At 39.4% G+C, this 19110-nt stretch overlaps 2 protein-coding genes across 4 annotated transcripts; both read right to left on the bottom strand.

Moving 5' to 3' along the window:
* Positions 1 to 235: 235 nt before the first annotated feature.
* LOC133999857 (ATP-dependent RNA helicase DHX58-like) lies at positions 236 to 11712 on the bottom strand. Of its 3 annotated transcripts, none has more exons than XM_062439185.1 (12): positions 11614 to 11712; positions 11192 to 11382; positions 10834 to 11038; positions 10534 to 10724; positions 10337 to 10450; positions 9870 to 10002; positions 9528 to 9713; positions 9155 to 9405; positions 8721 to 9032; positions 8448 to 8638; positions 8256 to 8349; positions 236 to 979 (listed from the first exon to the last, which is right to left on the bottom strand). In XM_062439185.1, the coding sequence occupies exons 2-12, from the start codon at positions 11366 to 11368 to the stop codon at positions 791 to 793; spliced, it is 2043 nt and encodes a 680-aa protein (XP_062295169.1). In that variant the 5' UTR covers positions 11369 to 11382; positions 11614 to 11712; the 3' UTR covers positions 236 to 790. The 3 variants fall into 3 exon arrangements, with proteins under 3 accessions (XP_062295169.1, XP_062295168.1, XP_062295171.1); XM_062439184.1 differs by lacking the exons at positions 8256 to 8349; positions 8448 to 8638; positions 8721 to 9032; ... (6 more) ...; positions 11192 to 11382; positions 11614 to 11712 and adding exons at positions 1099 to 1192; positions 1291 to 1481; positions 1563 to 1874; ... (6 more) ...; positions 4049 to 4239; positions 4481 to 4595 and having other exon boundaries at positions 240 to 979; XM_062439187.1 differs by lacking the exon at positions 236 to 979 and adding an exon at positions 7474 to 8127.
* A 2781-nt stretch (positions 11713 to 14493) lies between these two features.
* LOC133999859 (ATP-dependent RNA helicase DHX58-like) lies at positions 14494 to 19054 on the bottom strand. The gene is made up of 12 exons (XM_062439189.1): positions 18965 to 19054; positions 18524 to 18714; positions 18145 to 18349; positions 17833 to 18023; positions 17630 to 17743; positions 17202 to 17334; positions 16899 to 17084; positions 16553 to 16803; positions 16137 to 16448; positions 15866 to 16056; positions 15676 to 15769; positions 14494 to 14781 (listed from the first exon to the last, which is right to left on the bottom strand). Exons 2-12 carry the CDS (start codon positions 18698 to 18700, stop codon positions 14593 to 14595), a joined length of 2043 nt encoding a protein of 680 aa, XP_062295173.1. The 5' UTR covers positions 18701 to 18714; positions 18965 to 19054; the 3' UTR covers positions 14494 to 14592.
* Between the last annotated feature and the right edge of the window lie 56 nt (positions 19055 to 19110).

Here is a 19110-nt window from a genome sequence, read left to right on the forward strand (position 1 = left end):
CATATGTCCGCTGCATTGTGAGAGAATAGTGTCCATTCACACCAAACCACACTCAAAAATCGGAGTATTTTTAACATGAATACTTATACTAATACTGTTTTGATCTACTTGGAGTTATAGTGAAGATTTGGAACATATTCTCCGGTGTCGACATTTCCTGACCAACAGTGACATCTAGTGGGCAATAATAATTACAACAAAAACTGTTTGACAATTTAACCAGAATATTTATTTAAATTTCATCCCATCTTTTGTTTTAGTTAATTTACATAGGTCATGGTAAATGTTGCAAAATCAACAGAAAAGAAAATCACAATATCTGGATACAATACATACATACAGTATATGTTCAAGGTCAGTTGTAAAAACATTGGAAAATAGCTAAAAAGTGAGATTGTCTTTATGTTATGGTTCATAATGGTTACGTTTCATGTAATAGCAGAGTTCATTTTGTACTTGAAGCAGAGGAAATACACACAAACACACTCAAAGGCAGTTAAGACCTTTGGCATAAACAAAGCTGTCATGCTAATTTCAAGCATGATCGATGCGTAATGGAGTTTAACACATTGCAGCCTCACTGGCCCAGCAGCACAAACATGTGCTGGCTATGTGAAGTGAATCATTAAAAAGCATGCGTTCCTATTTCAGCACATCAGACAATAAAATTATGGTATACCTTTTCTAAATGAGCACAGACAATCTTAAGATACAGCTGTGAATGAAAAAAAACAGATGAAAACTGACTTGGGAAATGGGGAAAAAACCCACACAGAGCTCTGTTGGTGTGTCAGTCAATGGTCATGTCAGGGAAGTTGTCTTGGATGTATTCTTGAAAGTCGAACTCTTCAACAGTGAAACTAACATCCTTCCACTTCTTCACAGGCGTCGTGCCCTCAGGGGTCTCCAGGGCAAAGTTCTTGATGGCTATGTTGGGCAGCAGGGCAATCTTCCTGTACTTTATCTCAAATCCCCAGTCCTGTAAAGAATAAAACTCACACGTCAAAATGAGCGCTATTATCAACTTTATTGATGAACTGCGACAGCATGTGTTTTGGAGTTTTACATTAATAATATTTGGCAAAAGGCCTACTGTACCTGGTTGCAGTCATTGCAACTGATTGTGCGTCCAGGCTCCCAGTCCTCAAAAGTCTTGCCTATTCTAACCTGCCCACCGACTTTGTAGTGCTTCCTGAGAGCAAAGATAAGCCAAGATTAGAGTGATTTGTAAAGACTCTGGCCTGTATATACTTTTATATGAACTCTTAAACCACAAAGAGTTCAACTCACCGAAAGTCAGGGTTCACATTGACATAGTGGGCATTTTCAACAAGTTTAATATCACTTCCAGAGGCCACAGACTTGAAACAGTTTCGACACAAAAGTTGGACTCTAGAGGCAGCGAAGCGACCCCTCTTCTCCTTTTTGTGCATATTTGCAACTTTACTGCCAATAACTTCTTGTATTTGCAGTTCATTTATCTGGAGACAAAGAAAAGTAAAATGTGTTGGCAGAAACACTAAGCAGTAAAAGCAAGGGATAGGGATGGACTGCATCCTCACCTTTGTGCGAAAGTCATGGATGCTCATTTCTTGGACTTTAGCAATGGCTTGGCCAGTCAGCTCTTCCAAAAGTTCATTGATGTGCTCTCTGTGCACTTCTCGTCCCCCTCTCTGTGCAACCACTGAATACTGGCTGTCTTGTGCTCGGGCACGTCCTGTGGCCTGCTGCTGGGCAATCTCATTCGTAAGCAGTCCATAGCGTACCACCAGGTTGCATTCAGGGATGTCAAGGCCTTCTTCAGCCACACTGGTGGAGATCAGGAGGTTGAGAGCACCCTGGCGAAATTTGCAGATTGTGTCTGTCTGCTCATTCTGCAAGGAAAGGATGGATACATAAGCATGTAAGGACAAACATGTCAATAGAGAAGTTGTTACTTAATTGAAAAGCTAATATGTGAATATTGTTTGCCAACACACCTGTGTCATGTGACTTATGCCACTGCCAGCCCCTATGAGGACTGCTGCCTTTATGCCAGCTTGCCGTAAGGCTCTATTGTTGAGGACCCAGTCATTCAGGCAGTGGGTGCTTTTACGAGTTTTACAGAAAAGGATCCCCCTTGATTTCGGATCTGGACCAAACTGCTTTAGAAGAACGGTTTCAAGTTTGCCCATCTTGGGGTTCTCATATTGAGAATTTCTTGCTATTTCCCTCAGCTCCACTTGATTCTCTGCGTATAATTGACAGTGATTATATATGATTGCTTGAACAGTGAAAACAGTGAGCTACAACATAAAAAACATTCAGCAAAATATACAAATAGACAAGGAACAAATATTTCTGGACTCCTACCTTGGAAAAGTCCCACCAGGAAGAAGTCTGTTCCATCTTTGGCATTGTTGCCCTTGATATCGTAGAATTCCTCTAAGGAGCGATAAGCATCCATCATTCGCAGGGTGTCATTGATGAGCAGGGCGTCGTTGTACTGCCTGAGATGGAGTGCACATTGTGCCAGAATTCTGTTTTGCTCCTTTACCCCTGGTCCAATAAATACACAAATTATGCACATGTGTCAAAAGATGCATTGACCCTCCTGGTCAAAAAGGCAAATGTGTCATCCCTTAAAGCAATGACATTATACTATAGGATGAAAAAAGAAACTTCAAGAAGAAAAACAACATCTTCTTACCTGTCTGCTCTAAAATCACTACATCTGCCTCATACTCTTGTGTGCCAGACTCTCTCAGTCTGAAGTCTGGAGGTAGAGGCATAAAGTCATGGATCATCTGCATCATACTCTTCAGTTGATCCCCAAATGGATCCTAAAAGATAAAATATTTTCTTTGTGTCCAATATGTGTATCATTTTAATGTGATTATAGCATATATGAAATTATTTTGATGGTTTAAGATTTTGTCTGTTTAAAAAAAAAAATCAGATAATCCCACTGAAGGTTCAGAGCAGGCTATGTTGCTCTTATTCCATTTATCTCAGTGTACCCAGATCAGGTCATTTTTTTGGTTTGTGCATATGTTTTCATTACTGTGTGCCACTGTTTGCATGTCTCTGTTATTACCACTAGAGGATGCCAGATTAAGAAGTGTTTAAATGCTAAAAAATCTTACCTGAGGCCTTTTGTCCACAATGTCCATTGACTTAAAGGGTCTGGGTACCTTCTCCTTCAGCTCAGGGATGTAGTTTTTAGTTGAAACTATGGCTGAGTCCAGGTTGGCACAAATCTGTGAGGCAGAGAAACAAAGAAAAGTTCAGAAAAACCTCATCATATCATATTAGTAAGAAATTCAGTGAAAGCCAGATGCAACAAGGTAAACCCTCACCTGCAGTACATGCTCTACAGCCCTTTCCAGAATCTTTGCACCCCCTGTCCCCGGTGATGCAGTGAGACCCAGGACCTGTGGCAGTTTTCGTTCTCCTTTCAACTTTTTTTCCAAATAGTGTCTCATTATCTTGTTGTAGACACCCTCTTTGTGGGTGTGGTGGCACTCATCAATAATCAGTAGAGTAATGTCTGTTAGAAACCATGAATGGTAATTAGGTATTAGGTTAATTAGGTAATTACAAAACCTATCCCACATTTCACCTAATCAAAAACATTATAATCAAGTCTGTTCTAGCTCCATTTACTGACCTGAGAGCTCAACATGTTTATTTTCCTCCATGTTAGTCAGAGCATTAAATAAGATCTGTGCAGTGCAGATGACCATGTGTGATTTATCTACCACTTTTCCAAAGAAGTCCTTCTGTCCACTGTCTCCAGTGACAGCCTCTATCTTGTACTTGGGGTCCAGGTGAGGTTTGAACTCTTTGCTATAATGTTGTTCCACAAGGTGAACCTGCAGTATAGAGTACATCAATGTATTTATACTTACAACGCCATCACCACCAATGTAACAATACTTATCAAGTCTACCCCTCACATATGTCTGACTTTCTTCAAACTAACTGTTGGACAATTAACTATCCTTCTAATTAATGTGATGAAAATCATTGTTAAATTTGGCTTCCTTTTCTGTTTTGTGTCTTTTACCTTGTTTACCAGGACCACCACCGTAGCCCGTTCAGTAGTCTCCAGGTGTTTTTTTGCTACATACACAGCAGCACGGGTCTTCCCCCCTCCTGTTGGTAGCCAAATAATGATGTTCTCTCTACGAAGGGCCCTTTCAACCACTTCTTCCTGGTATGAACGAAGTCCAAAATCTGCCATCCTACACTCTCCTCCTATTTGACAACACATGAGAATTACACAGAATTCACATACTGTGAAAGAACTGGACAATAGATCATATTAGTGTGTCAAACCTATAATACCAAACACCATAAAGTCTCAATAGATCATAATAGACAGCTGGCAAGAGCAAAATAACAAGCATTCTGGGAGAGATGCATGCTGGATAAATGAGCCACTCATTGTTACATATCTAACAGCTGTTAGATAGGAAATCGACATTTATGAACTTACCAGTCAGCTGTGATAAAGAACAGTGTGTCTTATGGAGCTTCCCCTTGACCACTGTCAGCACTAGTGTAGGTTGGTGGGTTTTAAACTGGTTTGCGATCAGCTGTCTGAAACGAAAGCAAACATCCTTTGCACTTGAAAAAGGGCTCTACTGAGGGAGGCTCTAGAGGAACAACAGCTAGTGGTCATTATACAGTGACGGGAAGCTTGAAACACACAGGCATAGATTAGGTCTTTTGTAATGTAGCCATGGCCAAACCTACACTATATCACATTTTAGAGGTAACCTATATACCTCATGTATTTATATACTTTTATGTGTGGCTCACAGCTGAGGTGCTTTGTTAAGAGTGTTGAAAACGTCCTTAGTTGTCGCATGGACCCTAACTGGGCCCCACTGGTTTCATCCTTACTTCAGGAAAACAAAACTTAAAGCCTCTGGTTAATGTTAATTAAATACATGTTTGTAGCTGCTTATACAGTAACTTCTACAGTAATATTTTCCACCAGTTCACAAGAATGAACTTCATTTAAATTACCAAATTATAAATACCAAAATGTAAGGAAACCATCCAAGAAAATCATTTAAAAAGCATCTTTATTACAGTAGTATATTAAAAAGCTATAATTTCATAAATAGGAAAAGGGGTCCTAAGTAATGGTGCAGGAAGATACTATACTAAACCCCACTATGTTAACACTGCACATGGTCAAGACACTGCAAACTTAGGCTGCAAGTCTACAAAAGTTTTTTTATGAATATCATAATTGCCACTCAGGAATCTTACAAAAGCATGCAGTGAAGAGGGAATAAGGTTTGGCCTACTCCCTGCAGCTCCTTGCCCCTGCTCTGAGGAGAGGCAAAAAAACCAAAAGAAAACAATTGTTTATGGCTCATCATAACAGCCTTTTAAAAACTCATAAAAAGACAATGATCACATAGTAAAACCTAGAGGCTCTGTCCACTAATAAAACAATTGAAACTAGCAACACTATTGCAGACAATACACAAGATATGTTGTTTAATTGAGCTTTCATACTTTTGAACATTAAAAGGAATATAGCCTTGAAGTTGACACTTAGCTAACATTACAGACCAGGCAGCAACAATGATTATAATTAAAAGAAGAGTTGAAAGTGGAGACCCCCATAAACCTACCTCATGAACATTTGATAAGGATAAAACTGATCTGGGTATCAGCACCAGACAACAGATCCTACAATCTAAATTAACAAACATTTTTATACACTCAATTCATACTGTACTCTCTTTTTAAGTAAACTGTCACGTGGTCACTAAGCTACACACCCACCAACCTTTCCTGTTTTAAAAGGGGGATAGTCTGGTCTGTGTGGGGGTCTATGTAGGGCAACCCATCACTTTAGGTTACAATACATTATGGGTGCAATCACCCCTAAGCCCCTTTTAAAGGGAGTTACAAAATCAATGTGGATGCATAAATATATTGGATGAAATGCATTTTCCTCTGCATTAAAAGATGGGCGAAAGTGTAACCACAAGATACTGAAAAAGTATAGGAAGTTAATATACTAAATTTAATACAATTAATATACATAATACATATATCTTTAAGGGATCCTTAACCTTGCACAAGTTGATACAAAAGACCTATAGGAAATGTTTATTAAGAATATTAACCATTATTTGCCTGTTAAAGTGATTCATACATACAGAAGCCAACATTCACTGTAAGGTTTTTAATTCCTGTTATGATCACCTGTGTGATACAGAGAAACAGACGTAAAATCTCCTCACACTCATTATGGAGTGACAGGGTAAATATAAACTTTAGACACATTAAATACTTCTTTAACAACATTTTCTGATTTACTTATGGGTAATCAAATCATGTATCTGTCTTATTCTGTGTATGTGTCTGAGTGTAAAGGTGTTTCATTGAAAGGGTTAAACAAAGAAGCCATTGCCATTGTTTTTGTTAGATTTGTTTACACACCCACATGGGCCCTACCTGATGTTCTTCCTTGTATCAGGAAAGCAAAACCTACAGCCTATTACCACACCCTCAAGAACAGGTTCAGGACAGGACAAGTAGTTTTAATTGTATCTACTAAAATCAGCTGAGGCAGCACACTGACTGGAATTTAAGTTATCAAAAGGGGAAAAAGCTTTCTTCACCAACTATGAATCCAATGTGTATTGTGAATACTTCACTGTAATTAGTGTTAATACATTTACAAGCTTAATCAATGGTGAGGAGCTTAGATAGAAACATTTGCAGGCAACAAATGAAAAAAATAAACCCCTAGAACTAGCGTACACCTTGAACACCGGTCTGAATGTTTGATATGCTCAAGTTTTCTGCTGGTGGTATCAATTTTTTTAGTCATGGTGATCAACACCAAGTTCAGTTACAAGTGAAAGGTGTGATTTATTTCTTTATTTTTGTCAAGTCTGAAATCCCCTAAATCTTGATTCAGTTCTGTCTTGAGTCCAAGTCAGTGACTCAAATACACACCAGGCTGGTTGTGAACTCATCTCTGCCAACCTTTATCAGTTACCTGCACACTGAAGAATTGTTTATAAAAAAAAACTTTATTGTCATGAACAAAATAAACACACTCACACACACATACACTCACATTAGTGGAACAAACAAGCAGGCTCAACCGGCATTGGACAGTAACTATGGATGCATCTCAGGACGCCCTCCATGTGATACTGACCGTTGAACAAAGAAATATTTTAAACATTTCATTACGATGTTTGTAGCACTGTAATAAAAACCAACCCGCAATATCAGTTTCCATAAATGAACAAAAGTTGGATGGTTTTTATGAATGCAAATTGTAAACTATCTGCCATGCATTAACAGCCACTACAGCTAGTGTATATTGCGATAAGTAAACCACAATTTTTTTCTTCGACTGACGACCAAAAGCCCAGAACGACTGTGTGAACTGATGGTTAGCTTCTCCCCCGCTATGTTTAACTCTTAACATAAACTATCCAGTAAACCTATGGCAACAATAAAGGCATTCAATTCAATTCAACGTGGCTTTAGGTCCCACGGGTCTAGTTTTCTATAAAGGAACTCTACAGTACATATACAGTACGTCTGTATCAGTGACGAGTTTTAATCAGGACAAAATTGGAATGAAATAATGACATGATCAGACGCAAAGGCAGTTAAGACACTAGGCATTAACAAAGCTGTCATGCTTGTTCAATCATGATCGATGTGTAATGGGTTTTAGCACACTGCTCCCTCACTAGCCCAGCAGCACAAATATGTGGTAGCTATGTGAAGTGAATCTTTAAAAAGCATGCGTTGATATTTAAGCACGTCAGACAATAAAAATATGGTATACCTTTTCTAAATGAGCACAGACAATCTAAGATACAGCCGCGAATGAAAAAAAAACAAACATGAAAGCTGATTTGGGAAATGGGGAAAAAACCCACACAGAGGTCTGTTGGTGTGTCAATCAATGGTCATGTCAGGGAAGTTGTCTTTTGCGTATTTTTCAAAGTTGAACTCTTCGACAGTGAAAGTAACATCCTTCCACTTCTCTGCGGTCATCCTGCCCTCAGGGGTCTCCAGGCCAAAGTACTTGATGGCTATGTTGGGCAGCCGGATCTTCCTGTACTTTATCTCAGATCCCCAGTCCTGTAAAGAATAAAACTCACACGTCAAAATAAGCACCAATATCAACTTTATTGATGAACTGAGTTGAGCAGGACAGCATGTGTTTTGGAGTTTTACATTAATAATATTTGGCAGACAGCCTACTGTACCTGGTTGCAGTCATTGCAACTGATTTTGCACCCAGGCTCCCAGTCATCAAAAGTCTTGCCTATTTTAACCTGCTCACCGAGTTTGTAGTGCTTCCTGAGAACAAAGATAAGCCAAGATTAGAGTGGTTTGTAAATATTCTGGCCTGTATATGCTTTTATACGAACTCTTAAACCACAAAGAGTTCAACTCACCGAAAGTCAGGGTTCACATTGACACGGTGCATGTTTTTAATAACTTCAATGTCACTTCCAGAGGCCACAGACTTGAAACAGCCTCGACACCAAAGTTGGACAGCGGAGGCATCATAGCGACCCCTCTTCTTCATTTTGTGCGTGTCTGCAATGTCACTGCCAATAAGTGCCTCTTTCTGAAGCTCATTTATCTGGAGACAAAGTAAAAGTAAAATGTGTTGGGAGAAACACTAAGCAGTAAAAGCAAGGGATAGGGATGGACTGCATCCTCACCTTTGTGCGAAAGTCATGGGGGCTCATTTCTTGGATTTTAGCAATCGCTTGGCCAGTCAGCTCTTCCAAAAGTTCATTGATGTGCTCTCTGTGCACTTCTTGCCCCCCTGTCTGACCGACCATTGAATACTCAGCTTCTTGTGCTCGGGCACGTCCTCTGGCCTGCTGCTGGGCAATCTCATTTGTAAGCAGTCCATAGCGTACCACCAGGTTGCATTCAGGGATGTCAAGGCCTTCTTCAGCCACACTGGTGGAGATCAGGAGGTTGAGAACACCCTGGCTGAATTTGCGGATCGTGTCGTCCTGCTCATTCTGCAAGGAAAGGATGTACAGTGTACACATAAGCAAATAAGGACTAAGTCACACAAACATGTCAATAGAGAATTTGTTACTTAATTGAAAAGCTAATATGTGAATATTGTTTGCCAACACACCTGTGTCATGTGACTTTTGCCACAGCCAGCCCCTGTGAGGACTGCTGCCTTTATGCCAGCTTGCTGCAAGGCTCTATTGTAGAGGACCCAGTCATTCAGGCAGCGGGTGCTTTTACGAGTTTTACAGAAAAGGATCCCCCTTGATTCCGGATCTGGACCAAACTGGTTTCGAAGAACGGTTTCAAGTTTGCCCATCTTGGGGTTCTCATATTGAGAATTTTTTGCTATTTTCCTCAGCTTCACTGCATCGTCTGTGTATAATTGAGAGTGATTATATATGATTGCTTGCATGGTGAAAACTGTGAGCTACAACATAAAAAACATTCAGCCAAACATACAAATAGACAAGGAACAAATATTTCTGGACTCCTACCTTGGAAAAGTCTCACCAGGAAGTCATCTGTCTCATCTATGGCATTGTCAGTCTTGGTATCGTAGAAATCCTCTAAGGAGCGATAAGCGTCCATCATTCGCAGGGTGTCATTGATGAGCAGGGCGTCATTGTACTCCCTGAGATGGAGTGCACATTGTGCCAGAATTCTGTTTTGCTCCTTTTCCCCTGGTCCAATGAATACACAAATTATGCACATGTCAACAGAAGAATTCCTTCCTCTGGACATTTGATTTTTATTTTATTTTTGCCCCTCCCAATCAAACAAGCAAATGTGCAATGACATTATATTATAGGATGAAAAAAAAGAAACTGTCTTCTCACCTCTCCGCTTTAGAGTTATCACATCTAGCTCATATTCTTGTGTGCCACACTCTCTCAGTCTGAAGTCTGGAGGCAGGGTCATGAAGTTGTGGATCTTCTGCATCATCTCCTTCAGCTGATCCCCAAATGGATCCTAAAAGATATAAATATTTTCTTTGTGTCCAATATTTGTATAATTTTTTATGTGATTATAGCATATATGAAATTATTTTGATGGCTTAAGATGTTTGTTTAAAAAAGGAAATCGAACAATCCCATTGAATGTTAGGAGCAATCTATGTTGCTTTTACTCCATTTATCTCAGTGTACCCATATCAGGTCATTTTGGGTTGTGGTGCATATGGTTTCATTACTGTGTGCCACTGTTTGCATCTGTCTCTGTTATTAGCACTGGAGGATGCCAGATTAGGAAATGTTTAAATTCTATGAAGGTTTTAATGGTAAAAAAAGAAAGAAAATAATCTTACCTGAGCCCTTTTGTCCACAATGTGTATAGACTTAAAGGGTCTGGGTACCTTCTCCTTCAGCTCGGCAGTGCAGTGTTTAGTTGAAACTATGGCTGAGTCCAGGTTGGCACAAATCTGTGAGAAAAGGATATCAGACAAACCTGCTCATATTAGTAAGAAATACAGTGAGAGCCAAATGCAACAAGGTAAACCCTCACCTGCAGTACATGCTCTACAGCCCTTTCCAGAATCTTTGCACCCCCTGTCCCCGGTGATGCAGTGAGACCCAGGATCTGTGGCAGTTTTGGTTCTCCTCTCAACTTTTTCTCCAAATAGTGTCTCATGATCTTGTTGTAGACACCCTCTTTCTGGGTGTGGTGGCACTCATCAATAATCAGTAGAGTAATGTCTGTAAGAAACCATGAATGCATGAAGGAACTGTCATGCATCTTATTGTCTATCAGGAAGGTAATTTCAAAAACATTATAATCAAGGCTGCTCTAGCTCCATTTACTAACCTGAGAGCTCAACATGCGCATTTTCCTCCATGTTAGTCAGAGCATTAAATACGATCTGTGCAGTGCAGATGACCACATCTGATCTTTCCACCACTTTTCCAAAGAAGTCCTTCTGTCCACTGTCTCCACTGACTGCCTCTATCTTGTACTCAGGGCCCAGGTGAGGTTTGAACTCTTTCTTAAAATGTTGTTCCACTAGGTGGACCTGCAGTAGAGATTAGATCAATACATTTATACTATGGTAACAACACTTATCAAGTCTACCCCTCACATATATTTGGCTTTCTTGAAGCTAACTGGTGGAGAATTAACTCGTTCTTCTAAACTTTGCCTTCCTTCTTTGTTTTGTGTCTTTTACCTTGTTTACCAGGACCACCACCTTAGCCGGTGAGGTAGTCTCCAGGTGTCTTTTTGCCACATACACAGCAGCACGGGTCTTCCCCCCTCCTGTTGGCAGCCAGATAATGACATTCTCTCTTCGAAGGGCCCTTTCAACCACTTCTTCCTGGTATGAACGAAGTCCAAAATCTGCCATCCCACACTCTCTTCCTATTTGACAACACATGAGAATTACACAGAATTCACATACAGTAGAAAAGAACTGGGCAATCTACTGCCTCTTATTAGTATATCAAAACTATCATAACAAACACCATAAAGTCTCAATAGATCATAATAGAGAGCTGGCGAGAGCAAAACAACAAGCATTCTGGGAGAGATTCATGCTGGATAAGTGAGCCTAACAGCTGTTAGATAAGAAATCATCATTAATAAACTTACCAGTCAGCTGTGATAAAGAACTGTGTGGCTTTTGGAGCTTCTCCTTGACCACTGTCAGCACTAGTGTAGGTTGGTGGGTTTTAAACTGGTTTGCGATCAGCTGTCTGAAACGAAAGCAAACATCCTTTGCACTCAGAAAAAGGGCTCTACTGAGGGAGGCTCTAGAGGAACAATAGCTAGTGGTCATTATAAAGTGACGGGAAGCTTGAAACACACAGGCATAGATTAGGTCTTTTGTAATGTAGCCATGGCCAAACCTACACTATATCACATTTTAGAGGTAACCTATATACCTCATGTATTTATATACTTTTATGTGTGGCTCAAAGCTGAGGTGCTTTGTTGAGAGTGTTGAAAACGTCCCAAGTTGTCGCATAGACCCTAACTGGGCCCCATTTGTTTCATCTTTACTCCAGGAAAACAAAACTTAAAGCCTCTGTTTAATGTTAATAAAAGAAATGCTTGTGGCTGCTTTTCAGTAATTTCAACAGTAATCAGTAGATATAAGATACTGAAAAAGTATAAGAAGTTAATATACTAAATTTATTACAATCAATATACATAATACATATATATTCAGGGGATCCCTAACATTGCACAAGTTGATACAAAGGACCTATAGGAAATGTTTATTAAGTATATTATCCATTATTTGCCTGTTCAAGTGATTCACACATACAGCACCCAACATTCACTGTAAGGTTTCTAAATCCTGTTATGATCACCTGTGTGATACAGAAGTAAAAGCTCCTCACACTCATTTTGGAGTGACAGGGTAACATTTCTTTTCTTTAACACACATTTTATGATTTACTTATGGGTAATCAAATCATATATTTGTCTTATTTTGTGTATGTGTCTGAGTGCAATGGTGTTTCATTGAAAGGGTTAAAAAAAAGAAAAGACAAAAGAAGCCACTGCCAAGGTTATTTATAGATTGCTTGTTTGTACAATTCACCCACATGGGCCCTACCTGATGTTCTTCCTTGTGTCAGGAAAGCAAAACCTACAGCCTATTACCACACCCTCAAGAACAGGTTAAGGACAGGACAAGTAGTTTTAATTTTAGCTACTTAAGTCAGCTGAGGCAGCACACTGACTGGAATTTAAGTTATCAAAAGGGGAAAAAGCTTTCTTCACCAACTATGAATCCAATGTGTATTGTGAATACTTCACTGTAATTAGTGTTAATACATTTACAAGCTTAATCAATGGCGAGGAGCTTAGATAGACACATTTGCAGGCAACAAATGAAAAAAATAAACCCCTAAAACTGGCGTACACCTTGAACACAGGTCTGAATGTTTGATATGCTCAAGTTTTCTGCTGGTGGTATCAATTTTTTTAGTCATGGTGATCAACACCAAGTTCAGTCACAAGTGAAATGTATGACTTATTTATTTTGTCAAGTCTAAAAGCATCTAAGTCTTGATTCAGTTCTGTCTTGAGTCCAAGTCAGTGACTCAAATACACACCACGCTGGTTGTGAACTCATCTCTGCCAACCTTTATCAGTTACCTCACAGCTTAAGAACCACCTGCACACTGAAAAATTGTCTATAAAAAAAACTTTATTGTCATGAACAGTATTACAGTTACAGTAATTGGCATTTATACCATAACTAGAGACAGTAGCCATCCTCAAACAGGTGGAAAGACTGACCTTTAAGAACATCTGAAATGCAGCATAGGTAGATTGAGGGAGAAGTACACAATTGACAACCCTGAATAATGCAACACTGACATCACTTCAGTAATTCAAAGCTAGTCATGATTCAAGTACAAAATAAACACATTCACACACACATACACTCACATTAGTGGAACAAACAAGCAGGCTCAACCGGCATTGGACAGTAACTATGGATGCATCTCAGGACACCCTCCATGTGATACTGACCGTTGAACAAAGAAATATTTTAAACATTTCATTATAATGTTTGTAGCACTGTAATAAAAACAACAACAAAAAAACAACCTGTAACATCACTTTCCATGAATGAACACAATTTGGCTGGTTTTTATGAATGCAATTTACAAACTAGTGTCTAAGACTACTCAAGAAAGAGTCGGGCTAATATTCATTTTTGGATTAATCTATGATAATTCTTTAGAAACCAATTACTGTATGTGTTTAGAATAAAGAGAATAATGTTACCCAAGCCCAGTAATCAATAATGCTTAATATTTGCCTTTTTATCCTGACAGTCAAAAAATATATATATCATGGAATTAAATACGCAAATCCTTACATTTCAATGAGCAAATGTTTGGGATTTGCACAGATAAACGGCCTAAATGATTAACCAATTAATGCAACTGTCTTCGATTAATTTTCAATCAATCAACTAATCAGTCAGTTATTTTGTGTCAGGGCTACTCAACAGTCAAAGTACTGCCCATCTTTCAAAGTACGTCTATCTTTATACCCATGAAAATGGCTGGGATGTTCAAGTGTCTGTCAGTAATGGAAAGCAACGTGGCTTTAGGTCCCGAAGTCCAGTTTTCTGTGAAGGAACTCTACAGTACATATACAGTACTTCTGTATGAGTGACGAGTTTTAAGCAGGACAAAGTTGGAATGAAATAATGACACAAACACATGCAAAGGCAGTTAAGAATTTGTGCATAAACAAAGTTGTCATGCTTGTTCAATCATGATCACTGTCAGGCACACTGCTGCCTCAGTGAAGTTAATTTTTAAAAAGAGCATGCATTCATATTTAAGTACCTCAAACAATAAAATGCTGATATACCTTTTGTTAATGAGCACAGACAATTGCACATATTTCTATATGGATATACATTATACTTGTGTGTATGATGTGGATAATATAACAATGCTACAATGTGCTCTAATAAAAATATTTGAAAGAGTTAATGAGCACAGACCATCTAAGTTACAGCTGAAAATGGGGGAAAAAAACATGAAGACTGACTTGGAAATGGGGAAAAAACCCACACAGAGGTCTGTTGGTGTGTCAACCAATGGTCATTTCAGGGAAGTTGTCTTTTGCATACTCTTCAAAGTTGAACTCTTCAACGGTGAAAGGAACATCCTTCCACTTCTTCACAAGCATATTTCCCTCAGGGGTCTCCAGGGCAAAGTTCCTGATGGCTATTTTGGGCAGCATGGTATACTTCTTGTACTTTATCTCATATCCCCACTCCTGTAAAGAATAAAATTCACACCTCAAAATGAGCACCAATATCAACTTTATTGATGAACTGCCTTGAGCAGGACAGCATGTGTTTTGGAGTTTTACAGTATTGTGCAAAAGTCTTAGGCCACCATTAGATTTGTTGCTTGTAGTAATGCTATAACAACCATATATAATAATTCCTCAGTCTCTTTATTAGAATACAACCAGAAAATACAGGAAAAGTGTATGCAGTATTTCTTTTTAAAGAAAAAAATCTGAAAAAACAGCTTCTATAGTCTAAGTATTTAGTGTGACCTCCCCTTAGACTTGAGCAATAGTAGAAACCTGGCTCTCTAAAACCTAAATGTAATGGAACCCTAAGTAATGGGATTGCTAACGCCTGTATTTGTCCTACTATTTCATGTCAAAATGACTGCTGTGAAAAAGGTCAGTTACACCAGGTTTGAACTTTACATACAAATGTTTTTTAACTCATTGGAAGCTTCCTGATATGTATAAGACCAACTTCCAATCACATCATTCCATTCAAAATGCCAAATATCACAGGCAGGAATTTGACAGACATAAAATCACAATTTTGCATCAGCAAGTCCACTCTCAAAGGGAAATCAGCTTAAATCAAGTTCAGGACAGTCTCGCCACAAGGGTTCAAGATGTGCTTAGCGCCGGAGAGGTCACACTAAATACTGACTTTTGCCTGTAGAAGACATTTTGTTCTGAAAATCGTGTTTTCTATTTTGTATTTAGTGTACATATTTCCTTTATTTTCTGTTTGTATCTAAATAAAGAGACCAAAAAATAAATATGGATGGTTATTAAAACTTTGTGAAAACAACAAAGCTAGTGGTACCTTTGCACAGTACTGTACATTAATAATATTTGGCAGAATTTCTACTGTACCTTGTTGCAGTTATTGCAAATTAGTTTGCGCCCAGGCTCCCAGTTCCCAAACGTCTTGTCTTTAATAACCTGCTCACCAAGTTTGTAGTGCTTCCTGAGAACAAAGATAAGCCAATATTAGATTGGTTTATAAAGACTTTGACCTGTATACTTTTGCATGAAATCTTAAACCACAAAGAGTTCAACTCACTGAAATTCAGGGTTCACATTGACATAGCGCGTATCTTCAACAAGTTTAATATCACTTCCAGAGGCCACAGACTTGAAACAGCCTCGACAGAAAAGTTTGACTGCAGAGGCATTGAAGCGACCCCTCTTCTCCATTTTGTGCATATCTGCAACTTTTCTGCCAATAAGTGCCTCTTTCTGAAGCTCATTAATCTGGAGACAAAGAAAAATAAAATGTGTTGGCAGAAACACTAAGCAGTAAAAGCAAGGATAGGGATGGACTGCATCCTCACCTTTGTGCGAAAGTCATGGATGCTCATTTCTTGGACTTTAGCAATGGCTCGTCCAGTCAGCTCTTCCAAAAGTTCATTGATGTGCTCTCTGCGCACTTCTTGTCCCCCTGTCTGAGCAACCACTGAGTACTCGGCTTCTGGTGCTCGGGCACGTCCTCTGGCCTGCTGCTGGGCAATCTCATTTGTAAGCAGTCCATAGCGTACCACCACGTTGCATTCAGGTATGTCAAGGCCTTCTTCAGCCACACTGGTGGAGATCAGGAGGTTGAGAGCACCCTGGCGAAATTTGCGGATTGTGTCTGTCTGCTCATTCTGCAAGGAAAGATGGATACATAAGCAAGTAAGGACAAACATGTCAATAGAGAAGTTGTTACTTAATTGAAAAGCTAATATGTGAATATTGTTTGCCAACACACCTGTGTCATGTGACTTTTGCCACCTCCAGCCCCTGTGAGGACTGCTGCCTTTATGCCAGATTCCCGTAAAACTCTATTGTTGAGGACCCAATCATTCAGGCAGTGGGTGCTTTTACGAGTTTTACAGAAAAGGATTCCCCTTGATTCCACATCTGGACCAAACTGGTTTCGAAGAACAGTTTCAAGTTTGCCCATCTTGGGGTTCTCATATTGAGAATTTTTTGCTATTTTCCTCAGCTTCACTTGATTATCTGTGTATAATTGAGAGTGATATGTATGACTTCTTGCAAAAAACATTCAACCAAACATACAAATAGACAAGGAACAGATATATCTGGACTCCTACCTTGGAAAAGTCCCACCAGGAAGTCGTCTGTCTCATCCATGGAATTTTCGGTCTTGGTATCGTAGAAATCCTCTAAGGAGCGATAAGCGTCCATCATTCGCAGGGTGTCATTGATGAGCAGGGTGTCGTTGTACTCCCTGAGATGGAGTGCACATTGTGCCAGAATTCTGTTCTGTTCTTTTACCCCTGGTTCAATAAATACACAAATTATGCACATGTCAACAGAAACATTATTTTCTCTGGACATTTGATTTCTATTTCATTTTTGCCCTTAAAAAAATAAAAAATAAACTGTCTTCTTGCCTCTCTGCTCTAGTGTCATCACATCTTGCTCATATTCTTGTGTGCCACACTCTCTCAGTCTGAAGTCTGGAGGCAGGGTCATGAAATCATGGATCTTCTGCATCATCCCCTTCAGATGATCCCCAAATGGATCCTAAAAGATAAAAAAAAAAAAATGTTGTGTCCAATATGTGTATCATTTTTATGTGATTATAGCATATATGAAATTATTTTGATGGTTTAAGATTTTGTTTGTTTAAAAGAAGAAATCGAACAATCCCATTGAGTTTTCGGAGCAGTCTATGTTGCTTTTATTCCATTTATCTCAGTGTACCCAGATCAGGTCTTTTTGGGGTGTGGTGCATATGTTTTCATTACTGTGTGCCACTGTTTGCATGTCTGTTATTACCACTAGAGAATGCCAGATTAGGAAATGAAAAAAGTCTTACCTGAGGCCTTTTGTCCACAATATCCATTGACTTAAAGGGTCTGGGTACCTTCTCCTTCAGCTCGGTAGTGCAGTCTTTAGTTGAAACTATGGCTGAGTCCAGGTTGGCACAAATCTATGAGGGAGATAAAAGGAGGTCAGACAAACCTGCTCATATTAGTAAGACATACAGTGAGAGCCAAATGCAACAAGGTAAACCCTCACCTGCAGTACATGCTCTACAGCCCCTTCCAGATTCTTTGCACCCCCTGTCCCCGGTGATGCAGTGAGACCCAGGACCTGTGGCAGTTTTGGATCTCCTCTCAACTTTTTCTCCAGATAGCATCTCATAATCTCGTTGTAGACATTCTCTTTTTGGGTGTGGTGGCACTCATCAATAATCAGTAGAGTAATGTCTGTAAGAAACCATGAATGGTAATTTGGTATGAGGTTCATTAGGTAATTAGAAAACCTATCCCACATTTCACCTCATCGAAAACATTATAATTAAGTCTGTTCAAGCTCCATTTTACTAACCTGAGAGCTCAACATGTGCATTTTCCTCCATGTTAGTCAGCGCATTAAATAAGATCTGTGCAGTGCAGATGACCACATCTGATTCTTCCACCACTTTTCCAAAGAAGTTACTCTCTTTACTGTCTCCACTGACTGCCTCCATCTTGTATTCATGGCCCAGGTGAGGTTTGAGCTCTTTGTGGAAATGTTGTTCCACGAGGTGAACCTGCAGTATAGAGTACATCAATTCATTTATACTATGGTAACAACATGTATCAAGTTTACCCCTCACATGTGTTTGGCTTTCTTCAAGCTAAATGGTGGAGAATTAACTATTGTTCATATTAATGTGATGAAAATCATTGTGAACTTTGCTTTCCTTTTCTGTTTTGTGTCTTACCGTGTTTACCAGGACCACCACTTTAGCCCGTTCAGTAGTCTCCAGGTGTTTTTTTGCCACATACACAGCAGCACGAGTCTTCCCCCCTCCTGTTGGCAGCCAGATAATGATGTTCTCTCTTCGAAGGGCCCTTTCAACCACTTCTTCCTGGTATGAGTAAAGTGCAAAGTCTGCCATCCTACACTCTCCTCCTATTTTACAACACATGAGAATAAGACAGAAGACAGAATTCACATACTGTAGAAAATAACTGGACAATAGATCATATTAGTGTGTCAAAACTATAATACCAAACACCCTAAAGTCTCAATAGATCACAATAGAGAGCTAGCGAGAGCAAAACAACAAGCATTCTGGGAGAGATTCATGCTGGATAAGTGAGCCACTCATTGTTACATATCTAACAGCTGTTAGATAGCAAATCGACATTTATGAACTTACCAGTCAGCTGTGATAGAGAACAGTGTGTCTTATGGAGCTTCCCCTTGACCACTGTCAGCACTAGTGTAGGTGGGTGGTGTTGAAACTGGGTTGTTAACAGCTGACTGGAAGTAAAAGCCCTTTGCGCTCAGCAAAAGGGCTCTACT

Source organism: Scomber scombrus, chromosome 18 (assembly GCF_963691925.1).
Source record: "Scomber scombrus chromosome 18, fScoSco1.1, whole genome shotgun sequence".
NCBI lineage: Eukaryota > Metazoa > Chordata > Actinopteri > Scombriformes > Scombridae > Scomber > Scomber scombrus.

Coding starts and splice junctions, on each gene's coding strand:
- LOC133999857 (XM_062439185.1), bottom strand. CDS start 11,368: ATGGCAGATTTTGGACTTCGTTCATACCAGGAAGAAGTGGTTGAAAGG. Junction 8,639..8,720: donor CCCATGACTTTCGCACAAAG/GTGAGGATGCAG, acceptor CTTTGTCTCCAG/ATAAATGAGCTTCAGAAAGA. Junction 980..8,255: donor GTTGCAATGACTGCAACCAG/GTACAGTAGGCT, acceptor TATTCTTTACAG/GACTGGGGATTTGAGATAAA.
- LOC133999859 (XM_062439189.1), bottom strand. CDS start 18,700: ATGGCAGACTTTGCACTTTACTCATACCAGGAAGAAGTGGTTGAAAGG. Junction 17,744..17,832: donor CTGTAGAGCATGTACTGCAG/GTGAGGGTTTAC, acceptor TCTCCCTCATAG/ATTTGTGCCAACCTGGACTC. Junction 17,085..17,201: donor GATGACACTAGAGCAGAGAG/GCAAGAAGACAG, acceptor TTATTGAACCAG/GGGTAAAAGAACAGAACAGA.